The sequence below is a fragment of the Coloeus monedula genome (assembly GCF_965178545.1).
Source record: "Coloeus monedula genome assembly, chromosome: 6".
Lineage (NCBI taxonomy): Eukaryota > Metazoa > Chordata > Aves > Passeriformes > Corvidae > Coloeus > Coloeus monedula.
The window spans coordinates 874,500-891,015 of NC_138786.1; the positions used below are offsets into that span (position 1 = coordinate 874,500).

The following is a 16,516-nucleotide window of genomic DNA, read 5'->3' on the forward strand; positions in this document are numbered from 1 at the left end:
GTGGAGCCGGGAGGGAGGAGGAAATCCATGCTCCAGTGTGCTCCCTGCAGAGCATCCCTCCCACATCGCCCGTGGCACTGCCCCTGCTCGCTTCTTGCAGGAATCCAGCATGGGAGGGGGTGGTAATACAGTCGATATTTATAAATCAAATGGCTCAAGGAATCCCTCAGTCCCTGTCCTGGGGTCCTTCAGCAGCACAGGGGAAGGGATCAACAGTCTCAGACCCCCGTGTCCCTGTTGGTATCCTTGCTGCCGGCAGTTTTGTCTTTCCGTTCCTCAAAGACCCTCTGGAGCGAGAGCCGGAGGGACCCCATGGAGCAGGGGCTCCAGCACCTCCCTGCCAAGAAGTAGATGAAGGGTTTGATGGTGCTGTGGATGCAGGTGAGCAGGAAAAAAACCTGGGAGGACACAACCGTGTAACTGAGCTGCTGCAGGAAATTCCAGAGGCTGAGGAAGAGAGTGAAGAGCACAACAAGGAAGATAACGATGTCGCGCTTCTTGGGTTGCTGCTGCTGGGAGCCACACTTGGCTTTAACGATGTCGATTGTGTGGCTAATGACCATGGGTGCAGCAAAGAGGAGCAGGATGACGGCAAACACCGAGATGAAACCCCCCCGGCAGTGCTCCTGCTGGTGTGATGGGCACAGGAATGTCATTGTGGGAATGACAGTGAAGAGAGCGAAGAAGGCCCAGTATTGGACACTGTCAACCACCCACAGCAGGCGCAGGGGAAGGCTGCAGCCGCAGCAGAGCTGGCAGAGCTTTTCCATGTCCCATATGACGGTGATGCGCGTCAGCCGGAACAGCCCCCAGTAGTAGGAGACCATGGACAGCTGGAAAAGGAAGCTCACGTACATCAGGGGCAGGATAGGAGAGCAGGACACGTCCTCCAGCAGGAAGAGCAGGGAGGAGGGGAGTGCGAAGAGGAGGAAGATGAAGTCGGCGACAGCCAGGTCAAAGATGAATTCAGTAATGTCGTTCATGACCACGAGCCAGAGCACAGCCCCGTTCCCAGCCAGCCCACAGAGGCAGATGAGCAGTGTCACACTGTGTATGGCCATGTTGGTGACATCTGTCTCACATGGATCATCTCCTTCGGTGGGTGAGGCAGAAGGTGGGGACACGGAGCTCACCTCCATGGATGGACGCTGGGCAGGCGCTGGGATGTGGCCCCGGCTGTGGTCAGAGTGGATGGGCAGTCAGTGCTTGGAGAATCCAGGGATGGACCAAGCGGCTCCTCAGCAGCTCCCTGTAGTGGGAAGGGATCAGTGGAGAGAAGTGAGATGTGCAGGGGAGGAGGGCGGTGGGAATGGTGGGGTGGGAGAGAGAGGTGGGAGGGTTGGGCTGTTCAGGAGGGGATTGATAAGCAACACAGAGAATAAACATTTTCAGTTCCCCGATGTTGCTGAAAGACCCACTAGTCAAAAAGAAAAAAGGATTTAAATGTGTGCACACAGGGCAAGAAATTAGGCTGGAGGCAGTGCAGGAACAGATCAGGAGGCCTGCAGTGGTTCTGGGGCAGTTCTGTCACAAGAAGCAACAGCACATGGCCAAAGGAAAAGTTCAAGGGGAGGTCACCTTTAATATGGCAGCACTCAGTGAATATGAGCACCAGAGACCCCTCCTGATGAACCTCCAGGATCATGAAAGGACTCCCAGGAGGAGGTGGATGCATGGAAATGAGTCCTAGGAATGTGATGTTTATGTATCAGACAAGAACCACGCCTTAATGCCTCTGTGTGTTTCTAGTGGATAAAACCCCTGCTGTAAAGTCTCCCCACACACACAGAACAAGGAGAGATCCTCCTGTGTGTCCTGCACAGGTAAAGAACTCCTGCTTCCTCCCGTTTCCCATTGTGTTAGAAAGTTTATTCCGGCCCATTTTGGTATCAAGATGCAGAATTGAAGAGCAGAGCAGAGCAGGGGGTATCTGGGGAGGGCACTGCGGTCACCGGGAGAGGGTGGCAGGCACAGAGCAGCTGCAGGAGGAGAGGAAGGTGGGGCAGGGAGGAAGGAGAACATTCCACTGACCTGTTCAGTGTGGGGCAGCAGCAGGCACAGGGGCTCTGTCCCGATCAGCGGCGCTTCCTGGCACCCCTTGCTCCTTTGGGATCCACACCCTAAAGCGGCTCCTCCCAGCTCAGGAACACGAAGGAGAAAGTGCCCAGATCACCAGGAGGTGCCCACTGCTGTGCCACCAGCTCCTCTCCGTGCCCTGTCCTCGTGTTGCTCTCCCAGGCTGGGTGGAGTCACAGGAGAGTCAGAAATTGTGACTTTGGCTACGTCAGAGCTCCACCTCCTCAGAGTTATTTGTTTTGGTTTTCTTTCCTACAGAGGAAGTGGCTTTTGTCAGAAGCCCCACATGAACAATTTTGCAAATGGCTCCTCCTTTCCTACTGATTAGAAACACTCCTTCCTTGCAGAATGTCCCATTCTCCAACTGCCTTCCCTCTCACGACAGCCTCCTACCATTCCTCGTTTCTCTTCCCTGAGGGGCCATGGTCCCTCCAGCGGCAGAGGGATGCTGGTGGTGCTGGTGGCACTGGAATGCTGGCAGTGCTGGCAGTGCTGGCAGTGCTGGCAGTGCTGGTGATGCAGGTGGGCACTTCTCAGAAGTACTTCCCATTCGGAGAACAGCTCCAGGATCATTGCCAAAATCTCCCCCGGGCGCAAGGAAGCACAGCTGAGCTGCTCCCCATCCCCATCCCCACCCTCATCCCATCCCCATCCCATCCCCATCCCCATCCCCATCCCATCCCATCCCATCCCATCCCATCCCATCCCATCCCCATCCCATCCCATCCCATCCCATCCCGCAGGTTTCCTGCCCGGCAGCCTCTCCCCACCTTGAAGCGCTGCCCGTCGGGCTCTGCTGCTCTCCAGTGCGGACATTTGGGATCGGCAGCATCCAGAGCCTTCCTGACCCCTCCTGACCCCTCGCACACGCCCAGAGCCCCCCGGGGCCGCCTTGCCCCCGACAGCCCCGCTCCTGCCCCGCTCCAGCCGGGACCAGGCACATCTTTGCCGTGGCACTCCTGGAGCAGCCGGGGCCGTGCTGAGCCCCTGGGCCATCCTGCCCGTGCCGCCTGTGCCGGTGCCAGCCCAGCTCCGGGCACTCGGGACCATGGGTGCTCCAGGCAGGTGAATGTGGCCTAGGAACAGCTCTGTGGTCAAGTGAGCAGCAGAGGAACTGAAGGATGCTCTTCCCCGGCACAGCTGCTGCTTTGTGCTCTGGGCCAGCGCTGCCGCTGCTGGGCTTCCTCGGGGAAAACAGCTCCTTTAGGATGGGCTTTGCTGCAAAGCTTTCCCTGAGCTGGGTGTCTGCAGGAGGCAGAGTCGGGATACCAGTGTCAGGAGTTTTCCATGGTTTCCAGGCTCTTGTCCACAGCACATTCTGGGCAATTTGCCAGCGTGAGGCAGAGCAAAATGGGTGCAATTGGACTCTGCAAATGCAGTTCAGGCGGACGTTGATCTTTTAACTTTTCCATGGCAGCTGCGAATTCTTGGGCATTTGGGAGTCTGCCTTGACTTGCAGGGATTGAAGGGTTTAGGTGTGGAATTGTTTGGCCAGCTTGCTCCAAGGCATGGTGTACTTCTGGAAGTGCCCCCCAGCTCCCAGGCCCGAGGGGCTGCTGGCTGGGTGCTGGTTCTGCTCTGCCCTGGGAACTGGGAGCCCCTGGGAGGGCTGGGGGTGACACCTGCACATGGGCTGGGGAAGCCTGAACTGGGATGGTTTCCCCCCCTGACGTTGGGTACCGAGGCACTAGGAAAGCCCAGGGCTCCAGGATGTTTGAATGTATCTAAAGGTACACCTGGACCTTTGCCCTGTGCAACTCTTGAGTTTCTGCCGACCCTCCTGAATTGAGGCTACTGAGGGCGGTGGAAGATAATTTGTCTCATTCTGTGCTTCTCTGTTGTTGTTTTTAGCTCCTGCTTGAATTTGAACATAACCTTTTCCTCTCAAGGTCACCGGCGAGCCTGGGACAGGACCTGAGGCAGAGCTTGGTGGGCCCTGGCAGCAAGAGGGAAGCAGCAAATGGTGCTGGAGAGTTTTTGGGAGCGCTGTGGGTGAGTCTCGTTTGGTGCTGCCCTTTGTTCCTGGGGGGCACTCGCGGAGCGCGCTGGGGCCGCGCCACATCGGTGCCCAGCTGGGCGCAGGCGCTTGCCCCTTGCAGCCCTGGTGGGTGAGAGCTGCGCCCGCGCTGCTGCTGGCACAGGAGGCAGAGCTGGGCCAGGGCAGCTCCTCCTGTGCTGCGTGGGGGCAGAACTCGCGGGTTCCTCTCTCTCCCCGGGGCGCTCCGGCTGCTGCAGCTCTTTGGCCCAGGCCCCTGAGAGGCGCTGGGCTATTGCTGGCCCATGGCTCCCAGAGGTGCCCGTGTGTGGAGGGCCAGGGCGCTGTGCTGGGTCCGGGGAAGGTTTTGGCTGTGACATGGCCGGTGCCCGTGAGATGGGGGGTGAACTCTCAGCACAGGAGTTCATTGGTGTAGCGGGTTGAGTTCGAAACCAGGCAGAAACACCAATTAAATGTAGTGGTTTTGGTTCAAAATATTCATTACTTACTCATTTTCTTTCTGTGAGATAAGAATTAGGAGAAAAGCAAAGCAGGCACAAACCTTAAACAGTTGCAGTACAATGAAAGAGTTTTATTACTAATAGAATTAAAAGTAAAAAGACAATAACAAAACAAAATTAAAGCAAATTCCCCCCCCCCCCCCTCCAGCCAGCACTTCTCTCCTTTTACCTAGCTCACACAAGGGATAACAAAACATGGGATGTTAGTCAGTGTTCCAGTTCTTGAAAAGTCTCTCTCTTATGCTTAAGGGAAAAAAGGGTTTTTTCCTTCAGTTGCACGTGGTTCCCAAACTGCCACCAACAGCAGATCCGCCCGGAAACAAACAATCTGCTGTGTGTAGAACATCTCTCCCATGAAAAATCTCACAGTTCTTTCACACTGCAAAACATGGGCCATCACATGGGGTTATTCATCTTTTTAAGGATAAGTTCTTTTGGCCTGCACACAAAGGCTCTTCTTTGCCACAAGTCTCTAACAGCCTCTTGCTACTATATAGCCTGGCATCGGGCATTCTTCACAATCTTCACAGGCACACGAAGATACTCCATCCCCCCATGTTCTTCAAATGGATTAAAGAGACAAACAGTTTGTGGTATTACAGTTTCTTACCACGGCATGCAAGAAGGTTTCTTTTAAGCTGCGCGCCAGAATCGCGGCCCCGCCCTCTTTTCTCCCGTCGCCATTTCCAGCTCCGTCCCACGTGACTCACTTCTCTTTCTCTCTGACTGACACCGCCATGCTGAAGAGTGTTCTTGTTCAGCCTTTACGGTGGGGAAAGCCTCGCTCCCTCTGTGCTGCTGGCTGCGTGGTGTCTTCTTCAGTTCAGCACGAAGTGTGCTGGCTGCAGACAGGAGGCTCTGCCGGCTCCCGTTGACTCCGCCGGCCCCGCGTGGAGAGGAGAGGGACCCGCCGGTCCCCAGAAGCCGCGCTGGATGGGTTTAGCTGTGAGCACTCCATGGCTGGTTTTAGCTGTGAGCACTCCATGGCTGGTTTGAGCTGCCTGTGGCTCTGAGGCAGTCCCCCCCAGCCACCCAGGGTCCGTGCCGCAGCGTTGGGAAAGGGGGAAAGGGGCAGTGGCCCCGGCCCGGCCCGGCGGGGCCGGGAGGCCCCGAGCTGCCCCCACCTCCCAGCAGGCGAGCTCCGACCAAAAGGGGCAGTCCCGCCTTTCTGTGCGGTTTAAATATGTAAATTGTGAGAAGCGTAATTGGTCTTAAAGACTGTCCATCAACTCAGGGTCAACCCAATACAATTGGGTTAGTTGTTTGTCTGAGGAAAATGTCCCCTGAATTAGTTGGAGCCCTCAGATTTCGATGAACCTTTTTTCTAGAGTTAATGACTCCATAGAAGTAAACCAAGTAATTGAATCAGTGTGGCACAAATTTCAGGAGCAGTTTGGGGTATGCAGCTGCACCTGATTATGTTGGGCAGGCTGGTGGGAAGGGCTTTCTGCCAGGCCTGGGCATCCTCAAGACACCTCAAGGATGGTTTTTAAACGTTTGTTGTCGTTTGTTTCCCAGCCCAGGGCCAAGCTGGAGAAAAGGTAGAGAGAGTGGCAAGTGGGAGTCCCATGTTTAGATCTGCCTTTGGATTCCAGTTCCTCCTGGTGGGCCTGTGCTACAAAATGGACAAAGGAAGGAGATGTTGGAGTCCCTGTTTGTTCCCCTGTGGAGCTTGGAAGAGATGCTGAGGGTGAAATTCCAGGGAAGCTGCGCTTGCAGAGCGCCTGGAGTGCAAAGCAGTGGCAGCTGTTTGCCGTGGGCCGGTTTCCCCCCTTCACTTGGGTTCCCTGGTGCTCCTGGGAATCCCTCAGCACCTTTGCTTTTGCAAGTGCTTTGCTGAAGGATTTTGGATGTGGCAGTGAGCTTCTCTGTTCCTGTTTCTATGGAGGATCTGTTTCAGGAAATGTCTCCTTATCTGGATGGATTCCCAAGTTCCTGTTAAAGGTTAATTGCGGTGAAGAAAAGGAAAAGAAGCCAATAGCCTGGACTGGGATGCCCCAGGCCCCTGCCGAGCACAGGGGTTGTTGTTGGGTGTTTATTCTCCAGTCCTGTGTGCTCAGGCCTTGTTCTGATCTGCTCAGCCATAAATGCCACTGCAGGAAGAACAGGAAATCCCATGTTTCCTGTGGAGCCTTTGTCTGCATTGACTTTGTGCTGCAGCCTGAACTGTGTCCTAAATGTTAGCTTTGAATTAATGCAGATGGTCGGGGATTGTGTGTTCAGAGTTTAGGCATGGCCAGGTCTGGATTTGCATTTGTGGGCACTGAGTGTTCCTTGTGTCAGCTTTAGGTGTGGATTGGTGGGAATTGTCAGAGAAAAGAGAAGGGAATTGGAATGCACAGCTCTGTTCTTGGAGAAAGGATCAGGATGGGAGAAAAGAGGGTGTGGAACTGCTGGGAGCTCCTGGAGTGAGGGAAAGGATGCAAGAGGTGGAAACAAAAGCTGTGGAACAAAGCCGGAAAAGGGGGCAGGGCAGGGCGGGCACCGCAGGGTGTGGGGGAAAGAGGGAAAGAATCCCTGCTCCAGGAATGCAGCAGGGGCCAGGAGAGGATCATTTTGCATCCATTGCTTTCAGTGGAATTCTAATATCCAAAGGAATGATTCGTTTGTTCTTAGGTTTGGAATGAAAGGTGCTCTTGCAGAGGGGAATATTCACCTGTTAAAATTCTGTGGGATAAAGGAAAAGAGGGAGGCAGCAGCTGGGGAATGAACAGGTGGATTTTTGGTGGATACAGGCAAAGGCATGGGCAGGGGCTCTTAGGTAAAATACACTTCATGGGTAGCACCAGGAAAAGCTCCAGCTGCCCATTTTCCCAAGCTCTGACATTCCAGAGGAGTAAGCAGTGGTCAGCACATCAATTTCTCTATTCCTTGGATGTCCAGTGCTTTGTTGGGAAGAGGTGACACTTGGAAAGGAACAAATCTGGGGGTGTAATTCCTGATAGTGAGGCCCTGGTTTTGATATCCTTCCAGCACCCAAACACAACAGAGGGAATCCTGGAGGAGCTGGAAAATGCTGTCACTCCATCGGTGGAATTCCTGGGCAATGGAAAGCAGCAGAAGCAGCAAGAACAGAGTTGGAAGCAGGCTCCAGCTGGGTAAGGCAGACACCAAATCCTTTGGAACTGGGCAGGGGTGGGAAGAATGAATTCTTACATTTGTAGCCCAGGGATTCCTGAGCAGGATCCCGGCAGGGAAGACTGCAGGGATCAGGCTGGGGCCTGATCGCAGCTGGGGGCAGCGAGCCTTGGAATTGGCTGAAGGGAAGAAAGAGGGATCCTTTGAGCACAAGGATCAGGTGTCAAATGCAGAGATGGCATCAGACAATTCCTCGGGAGGGTTTAGTTCCTGGGCCAAATCGATCTCCTGCCTTGTGAAGGAGCTCAAAGATCTGGGAAGAGCCCAAGCAACGCAGGGAATGCACCGGCAGATAAAAGTGCCGGGGAACGGTGGGGAAAAGCATCCGAACAGGGGGCCTCGTTTTGTACAGGGACGGTACAAAAAATGTCCAAAAGAGCAGGAATCCAATGGGATTTCCATATTCCTTGGAGACCCCAATCCAGTGGGAAGGCTGAGAGAAGGAAGCAAAGCCTAAAAAGGCAAATGAGCCAGATCTGCCCAAAGCCTCCAATGGCCACATTCCCTGGCATTGCTGAGGACTTCAGCCAAGCTCCAAGCAAAAGGTGAGCCCCTATGGAATCCTTTCTGGGAGACCATATCCAGCTGGGACCCTTCCTGGAGAAAGCCATGGGATAGTATTACTGCACCCCTAGGGTATATCACCGTGTCCTGCAGCCATAGGGAGGAGGAGAGAAGATCCAGCAGCAGGAATTGTGCAGCGAGATTGATTTATTTAATTATTTTACAAACTCTTTTATAGACTTTTTTCTTCACAGTCTAATTGGACAAAGGATCAGCCACCCCTTGGGGTGATTGGCTAAAATCCTAAAACATCCATTGTCCAAATATTTTCCTACTGTACCATAAACAAGACTTTTCAAGGCTGCAGGTGTTTGGCTGTTTACAGAACTCTGCTGCCTCTTCTGTGAGAGAGAAAAGTCTCTCACGGGCTTAGAAAATAGCAAGAAAATCCTTGCTAGCAGCATTTCTGTATCTACAGGATAGGTTATCCCAGGTCCAGAGAATATGTCATTTCCTCAGGAAGAACACTTGGATCACTGCATCACTTTCTTGTTTTAGGCTCACCAGTCACCCGGGCTATCCAAGTCCACCCTCCCCAGCGGGGAGAGCGGGAGCACGTCCGGCCATGGAGAATTTCTGGGAGAGCCCGGGAGAAGAAAGAAGGCTCCAGCTTCACAGATCTGTGTCATAACCCATCCTGTCGGCCGCTCCTGTTTGATCCTGGTGCATTTGTCCTCTTGGATTCAACCTGAGCAGCGCTAATTGCTGGCAATGAAGCAGCCTTTGGTACTTCTTTTCCACAAAACCTCTCCATCCTGCCCTTCAATCCTGTTGCAAACACGGGGAAAACCCAAAATTCTGTTTTTCCCCCCCTCTCCCCTTCACTTTGCCTCCTCTTTTCTTGCAGGCTTTGGGCTATCCAGGCTTGCATGTGGATTAGGCAGAGCACCCTGGAAGCTCAGCTCCAGGTGGGATTGCAGCGGTGTTGGAAGCACCAGGGATTCTCCCAAGGTTTGGTGTGAGGAGCTGCATCTTGGGAGGGGCTGGGATTTTGTGCACTTCTGGGTTTGTTTTTTTTTCCTGTTTGCCTTTTGGGCCGCCTCAGAGAAAAAGCTGAAAACCGAAGAAATTCCTTTCCAGCCCTTCAGAGGGGGCACAAAGCCACGTGCAGCTGAGGAAAGGGATGTGAGGAGAATGGCAATAATGGAGCCTTGGGACTCTGCACTTCATTCTTTTCACGTGTTTGGAGGTGCAGGAAATGCCAAATGCCACAGGAATTCTGTGTCTGTAACATCGGGTGCAACCTCTTGAAACCCAAGTGCTCAGAGTGGGGTTTTCCCAAGGGTAAATCCCAATGTGACGTGGCAAAGCTTCAGCGAGGATTTCCAGGCTTGACTGCAGAGCTTTTGGGAAAGCTCAGTAGCCAAACAAGATCAGATTTCTGTCGGATTTGGATCAAACGTGGCGTTTAAATCTGGGACAGCTCAGCTCCCCGGGTGGGAAAGTGCTTGGAGTGGCCAAGCTGAGCCTTTTTTGAGAATTCCAAGCATTGTGTCCTTATGCTCCTTAATACAACGTTTAAATAATTGATCCTGAATGGAGACAGTATCAGAGGGATTTGTTAGAGGGGCAGGGATGTTTTTTCACCTGGCAGTGTGTTGGGATAGTCAAGACTCCTTATGTCAGAATTAATTGGTCTTCCTTCTTTTCCCTTTTGTTCTTTCTAGGTTGTGGCTGAGTGGGGAGAATATTTGGGATAAAGAAACGAAATGCCCGAGGGAAGCTTCGCGTTCCCGTGGGGATGCTTTAGGCGCGTGCAGCTTCTGAGCTGCACCGAAACTTGAGGCTCCCACAGAAGCTTCCGAAGCTGGAAGGGCCGGGGAAGAGAATTCCAGGAGAGGTGTGGGAAGCGCTTTCTGCCGGGTCTGGACAGCACCGAGGTGGGAATGACTTCAAAGTGTTCCTTGTCCCTGTCCTGTTCCCAGGCCAGGACCAAGTTGGTGTTCCCTGAGCGGCTGCGGTTCCCTGGATGTGGCAGGAGGAGGTCTCTGCCGGGGAGTGGGAGAAATGTCCCTGCCCGGTGCCGTGTCCTTGGCGGGCAGAGAGCGCCGCTCGTGGCAAGGGGCGTTTGTGAGTATGGAATCAGTCCTGCCTACGGCACTGACGGGAGAGGGAAGCTCTGGGGCAGAGTACGGAGAAACTGGGAATTTCAGGTGTGGCTTAACAGAAAGCTCAGGGTGCAAAAAGGGGGATTTTGTGTGCCCAAATTGCCTCGAGACGGCTTTGCTGTCTGTTCTCTGCAGTTGTGCCTTCTGAACACGAGAGCATTTCACTCGTGGTGCTGTGCCCAGCAGTTCTCACAGGGCCGGGAAACAGACGATGCTGAAACTGGAAGGAATTTGGCCGCGTAAAAACGAGCCGTTCGTTCTTCTCCGGTGCGAGGGCTTTGATGTTGGTTGGCAGTAAAGTTTCCTGGTTGTCTTCTCCTCCTCTTGCTCCCTCTCAAAGTCAGTGTAAGATTTCCAAAGAACCTGCAACAGAGAAACCTCTCATCGTGTTTGTTCCGGGCCCACGGAGACACCGGGAGGGGAAGAGAAGGGGTGAAGGTGGAATTTCCCTGGGAGAAGGTTCGGAGATCGGGGTGCGTTCCCTGGCGCCACGGGCTGGGATTGGGGCTGAGCGGCACCGAACCCGGTGCGCATCATCCCCTCGGCTTTCCCCTCCTGTTGCAGCAGGGGGTTCATGGCCCTGCCCGGAGACAGATGTTAATTAGTGAGTGCCGGGCCGAGCCGTGACAGCAGCAGCTTCTGTGTGAGCCGCTGCTTTACTGGCAGCTTCGTCAGCCACCCTCTCTAATTAAAGTCCTGGCGTTTGCTCCTGATTTTCTTTCAGCCTTCCATCCAACTTTCCACCTCTTTTCTTCTCTCTGTCCACTGTGTCCTTTGTGTTGCTTTCTTGTCCTGTGTGCTCCCCATGCCATTCCCTTTCACTGCTTCACTCTCTCTTTTCTTTTAAGAAATAAGTACTCAATCTTTATTTAATAAACACCGCAGAGAGGAGAGGGGGGAGAAATATTCCCCGACAGCTGTGAAGTTGAAGCAGGCAGCAGAGTTCCGTGATAGGGATGTTCTGGTGTTCTTTTAAGAAATCCATACTGACCTTTATTGAATAAATTCTGCTCAATCCCTCTCCCTGTTCTGTCTCTCTGTGTCTCCCTCGCCGCCCGCATCTTTCTCTTTCCTTCTTGCTCTCCTCTTTCCTTTGTGCTGCAGTCTGACTGTATTTCTTTGTCCCTCTCGCTGTCCTTTTGCCTGTCCCTGTCTGCATTGGCTGCTCGGTCCCTCTCCCTCACGGTACCCTTCTCTTGGGAGCCCCTGTCCTGCTGCCCATCCCTCTCTTTGCCCATCCCTCTGCTGCGCCTTGCCCGTCTTCCCCGCACGCCCCCGTGCCGCGCTCATTTCCTCCCTCCGTCCTTGTTTCCCTCTCTGTCTCTGTATTATCCCTCTGTCTTTGCTGTGTGTTTAGCGCTCCGTCTTTCTCTCTGTCCTTCTCCATGCCTCACTGCTGTTCCTTTTTCTTCTCGGGGGATCCGTCGTGCTCCCTGTGCCGTTGTTTCTCGCGGGATCCTTCTGTCCCGTCCCCTGCCCCTGTTCTTTTTTAATCCCTCTCTGTCGTGCTGCCCATCGCAGGTGGGGTTTTTTTTCAGTTTCATCCTGCAGCCTGCTCTTCCTTTTCCTCCTGTGTCCCCTCTGCTCCCGCTCCCTCTTTCTGCCTCTCCTGGTCTCTCCCCCGTGCTCCCCCCGCAGCGCTCGATGTGTCCGTGAGCGCAGGTTGGGATCCCGGAGCCGCAGCCTGGCGGGGGCAGCAGCGGCGCGGTAGGGAAGGGATGGGACAGCTCCTGCCCCTGCCCCGAGCGCAGGAGCGGAGCCGGAGCGGGAGCCGCGGCAGCGTCGTGGGGCCGCTGCCCCCGTGCCAGCCCGGGACACCGGAGCTGGGGAGGAGCTCCGAGCCTGCTGGGGGCTGCCCCCCTTGGCTGTGCCTGCCGAGCCCCTTTCTGGGGGATGTTTGCATGGAAATGGCTTTATGAAAGTGCCGTGCTGCCGTCCAGGGCAGTTTGTCTCGTTTTGTGCATTCTTTGGGGGTGAGGAAAAAAGGCTGGGGGAGGGGGTGGAGACTCGGGGGCTCTGAATGTCACTTGGGGCCCCCCAATGTCCCTGGGAGAGCCACGATGCAGTGGAGGAGCAGGTGAGTGGGGAATGAGGGGGGCCAATGCTGGGTGTCCTCCCCCAGAGGGGCCCAAAACTGCCAGAAAATCCACTGGGAGGGATGTGTGTATGACAGTGTAAAATACTAAAAGCTGTTAAGTTCTTCATTTTTACAGCTATAGACAAATACTACTAATTTAGATGTAAATTCATTTTGAAATGAGCCAGCCCTCTCTCTCTACTCTGTCGCATACAGCAATATAAGAAGCTGGGAATAGAGATCCGCAGGTTTTGAGAATAAGGAGCCGGCGTTTTTCTGTAGGAAGGAAAGCAGCAAGCGCCTGGCCGCAGGAGCCGAGACGCTCGGGCTGCAGGAGCTGCAGAGCGCCCGGAGCCGGCTTTTCCCTGTGCTCTGTGCCTGCCCCCGGGCTGAGCTGGGCGGCGCTGCTGCCGCCCGGTGCCGGCTGAGCCGAGAGGGCGGCGGCCTCGGTGGCTGCCGAGCGTGGCAAGGAGCGGGAGCGAGCGGGGCCGGGTCTGTCAGCGGAGGGGAGGGGCGAAGGGCGGTTCGGAGCCGAGGGACACGGCCGTGCATGAGCGGGGCCACAGCTATGGAAAGGAGCGGGCGCCGTGCGGGGCGGTGACCGCGGGGAATGACAGCGCGGGGGGCGGCCCGGCGGGGCCGGTTTTGCCGGGCAGCAGAGGCGCGGTCCCTGCACGACACGGGGCGGGGGGCACCGGGCGGGCACGGTCAGAATAGAGATGCCAATGTGCCGCTCTCGAGAGGGCGGCTCGGAAAGGAAGGCGCAGTTGGGCGCTTTCGGGATGGCGCTAAGTGACGCTTTATTAGCAGCTGCCAGGACCTTGCAGAGGGCGGGTGCCACTTCCGCCACACTCAAGATGGCGGACGAGATAGGACCCTTTGAGAGGCGTCCCTGCCAATGCCTGCCGCCGGTCGCGGGGCCGTCGCCCGCCTCCGGCGCCGCTGACCCCGCCAGCCGTGTCCTCGCACCGGGAAGCGCCGCGGAAAATCGCGGGGAAAGCGCGGGGCCGGCGTTGGAGTCGGGGCCGGATTCAGGCAGCCGAATAGACAGACGCCGTTGTGAGGCGGGGGGCCTTAGGTGTGCCACACTAAAGATGGCGGCCGAACCGGAAGTGGCTTCTGCCAGCACCCAAGATGGCGACGGCGGGCGGAAGTCACGGGATTGCCACACCAAAGATGGCGCTCATTACGCAGCTTTTTTGACCTTCTCAAGATGGCGGCTGAAAGGCCTCCCGGTCCGTCTATTCGGCTGCCTGAACGCGACGCCGACACAAACTCAGAGCTTTCAGCACAATTTTCTGAGGCGTTTCCCGCTTTGCGGACACCGACTGTGGGGCCAGCGGCGCCTGGGGCAGGCGGGAGCATTCAGGCAGCCGAATCGACGGAGCGGGGTCCTTCCGGCCGCCATCTTGAGAAGGTCGAATAGCCACGGACCCGATCGCCGCATCGGTGCGGTACCGGTGACTTCCGCCCTTCCTCGCCGGGAGCGGCAATGGCGGGGAGCCCGGGGAGCAGCGCGGCCGGGCCGGGGGCACCGGGGCGGCTGCTGCGGGCTCGGAGGTGAGCGGGGAACGGGGACAGCCCCGAGCGGACGGCGGGGGCCGCGGGGGATCGGTATTCCGGCCCAGGGATGGGTGTCCCGGCCCAGGGATGGGTGCCCTGGCACAGGGATGGGTGCCCTGGCACAGGGATGGGTGTCCCGGCACAGCGGGAGCTGCGGGCACGGGACACCGCAGCTGCTTCGGCCGTGCGGGGCCCAAGGCGTCGCTCCGGGGTGGATTCTGTAGGGGACAAAATGAACATTTTGGGGTAAAATCTGGGTTAATCTGCAGTGGGGCTTGTGCCCGCTGTGTTCACGGCCCCGCCGGCTCAGGGCGGGTTAAAGGCGCAGCTGCCCCGAGACAGCGGGACCGGCCGGGGCTGCTCGCTCCCGGTGCTGCCGCCTCGTGGGGAGAGCCCGGCACTGCAGCCCGCGCAGGCGCTGGACACGGGATGGGCGTGGAACAGCAGCGCAGGGGATGCTGAGGCAGCCCAGGGAATGCTGCGGTCCCAGGGAAGGCTGAGGCGTCCCCTGCCCGGGGCACTCGGCAGCAAACCCCTGATGTTGAGCAGAAAAAGGAAAGTTCTGGGTTAGTGGGAGGAGGTTTCTGGAATGGAGCTGGGACAGGTGCTGATCCATGCATGGAATCACGGGCTGGTTTGGCTTGGAAGGGACCACCAAGATCAGTTACACTCTGTTTGTTGTCTGATTCCACAGCAAAGAACATCCAGAACTGCCTCCTCACCCTCACGGACAGCAGGAATGCCTTCCATAGCTCTTGTTTCGGAATGGGAATGGCTGTTGGGAGCTCTGGCAGGACCAGGTAAGAACAGAAATGGGATCATTCTGGCTCCTGCTGGAGGTGGTTTTCTCTTTCAGGATGTTCTGATTGATCCTTTCACAGCAGTGTTCCTGGGCACATTTCAAAATAGTTGAAAACTGGTGGGGAAAAAATGTGAACCTGATCCATTTCTGGTAATTCCAAGCTTCTCTCACAGCACTGTTCAGGGGAAAGCTGATGAAAAGATAAAGATGCAGAGGAACAAGTGCTGTAAACCCCCCAGGCTCTCTGAGAGAGCAAACCTTCCAGTAATGCCAGTACATCGCTCTGAGAGACTCTGGGATCACAAGGTTTTCCAGGAAAGCAAAACAAGGACAGAGATGAGGGAATAGGCTTCCAGTTAAGAATGGTTTGGTGGGTGTAGGAATGATTCTTGTATGTTTGATGCTTCCCTTTTTATTCCTGAATAATTTTAAAATGATTCCTTGAATAAATCATCTAAATTTGGGAATCTAAATTGGAGAGGGAACAGTGCAACATCAATACAGGCAGAGATCATGGAATGATGGAATGGTTTGGGTTGAAAGCCCCATCTCTGAGCCTGTTCTGGGCAGGCTCCTGCCCATCGGCCACTCCTTGCAGGTGGACATGGAAGTGCTGGAGGCGTTCAGGGAACGCTGATTGTTTTTCCCTGCCTCTGGCAGTCAGGTCAGTAAAAAGACTAATTGACCTCTTCCAGTGGGGAGACATTTAAACAAGAGGTGCCAAAAAGAATTGGAGCTTCTGCACGCTGAAATCTGCAAGTCTCCAAGTTAAAATCCCCCCTGGATGGTCACCGGTGCGACTCCCATGGACTGGTCACCTTGGCCAGGAGTGTCCAATCCTGCTGTCAATGCACTGGACCAGGATGTCATTTTCATTTCGTGTAAAGACCCTCTGGGTGCCCCCCAGTCACTGGAAGGACCGGACTGGGCTCCCAGGGCAGTAATTCCAGGTGTTCCCTTCATGGCAATAGCACAGGAGCCTTCCCCTTGGCCAGAGGAGCAGCCAGTGCCTCCCTCAGTCCACAAGTCCCCAGGACAGAACACAGAGAAAGGAACAGGAATATGGAAATGCCCCACGCTGGGAGTTTGTGTTGCTCTGGATTAAATTTTGGATTTATAATGTTAAAGGGGGGGGTGTGGAGGGGCTTTTCTCTGTTTCCTGTTCATTAGTGTTACCACTGCTCTTGTTGCTCTCACTGTTACTATGTGTTGTCATTACTCTCAAATGATTGCATTTGTCTTGGTTTCCATTATTAAACTGTTCTGAGCTGGAATTTTGTCTCTGGTGTCTTCCCCATCCCACGGGGGGTGAGGGAGCGGCTGCTGGTGCCCAGCTGGGGTCCAGCCGTGGCCCCGGGCACTTCTGGGGGCTCCGAACCCGAGGGACAGGAGCGGTTTTGGGCTCACAAAAAGAGACCCAGTGCTGCGTTTTGGGGCCTCAAAAGCAGGCGCAGAGCTTAAAAGCAGAGACTAAATCCTGCACTGTGGAGTCCTGAGAGCAGGCTGGTATGGCCAGAGCTGGGACTCAGAAACAGTGACTAAATCCTGTTCTCAGGGCTTGAGGAAGAGAGCGAGTCCTGTGTGTTTGGGCTCACAAAGAGAAACGGAAGTGCTGCGTTTTGCTGGCCCTGAATTAAAGGCCAAGTGCCGTGTTTTGATGCTCAAAGCGGGCTCTTCGGGCCAGGGCGAGTG

The 16,516-nt window shown here is 55.4% G+C and overlaps 1 protein-coding gene and 1 long non-coding RNA gene across 2 annotated transcripts; one reads left to right on the forward strand and one right to left on the reverse strand.

The window, feature by feature from the left end:
* Positions 1–218: 218 nt before the first annotated feature.
* Positions 219–5,284, reverse strand: LOC309574588 (mas-related G-protein coupled receptor member E-like; the record flags this gene model as incomplete). The annotated part of the gene is made up of 2 exons (XM_082284371.1): positions 5,183–5,284; positions 219–1,249 (listed from the first exon to the last, which is right to left on the reverse strand). The coding sequence occupies exon 2, from the start codon at positions 1,137–1,139 to the stop codon at positions 219–221; it is 921 nt and encodes a 306-aa protein (XP_082140497.1). The 5' UTR covers positions 1,140–1,249; positions 5,183–5,284.
* An 8,602-nt stretch (positions 5,285–13,886) lies between these two features.
* On the forward strand, positions 13,887–15,950 carry LOC309574424. The gene is made up of 3 exons (XR_014226528.1): positions 13,887–14,019; positions 14,717–14,822; positions 15,520–15,950. It is a non-coding gene; the product is annotated as an uncharacterized lncRNA (long non-coding RNA).
* The last annotated feature ends 566 nt before the right edge of the window (positions 15,951–16,516 follow it).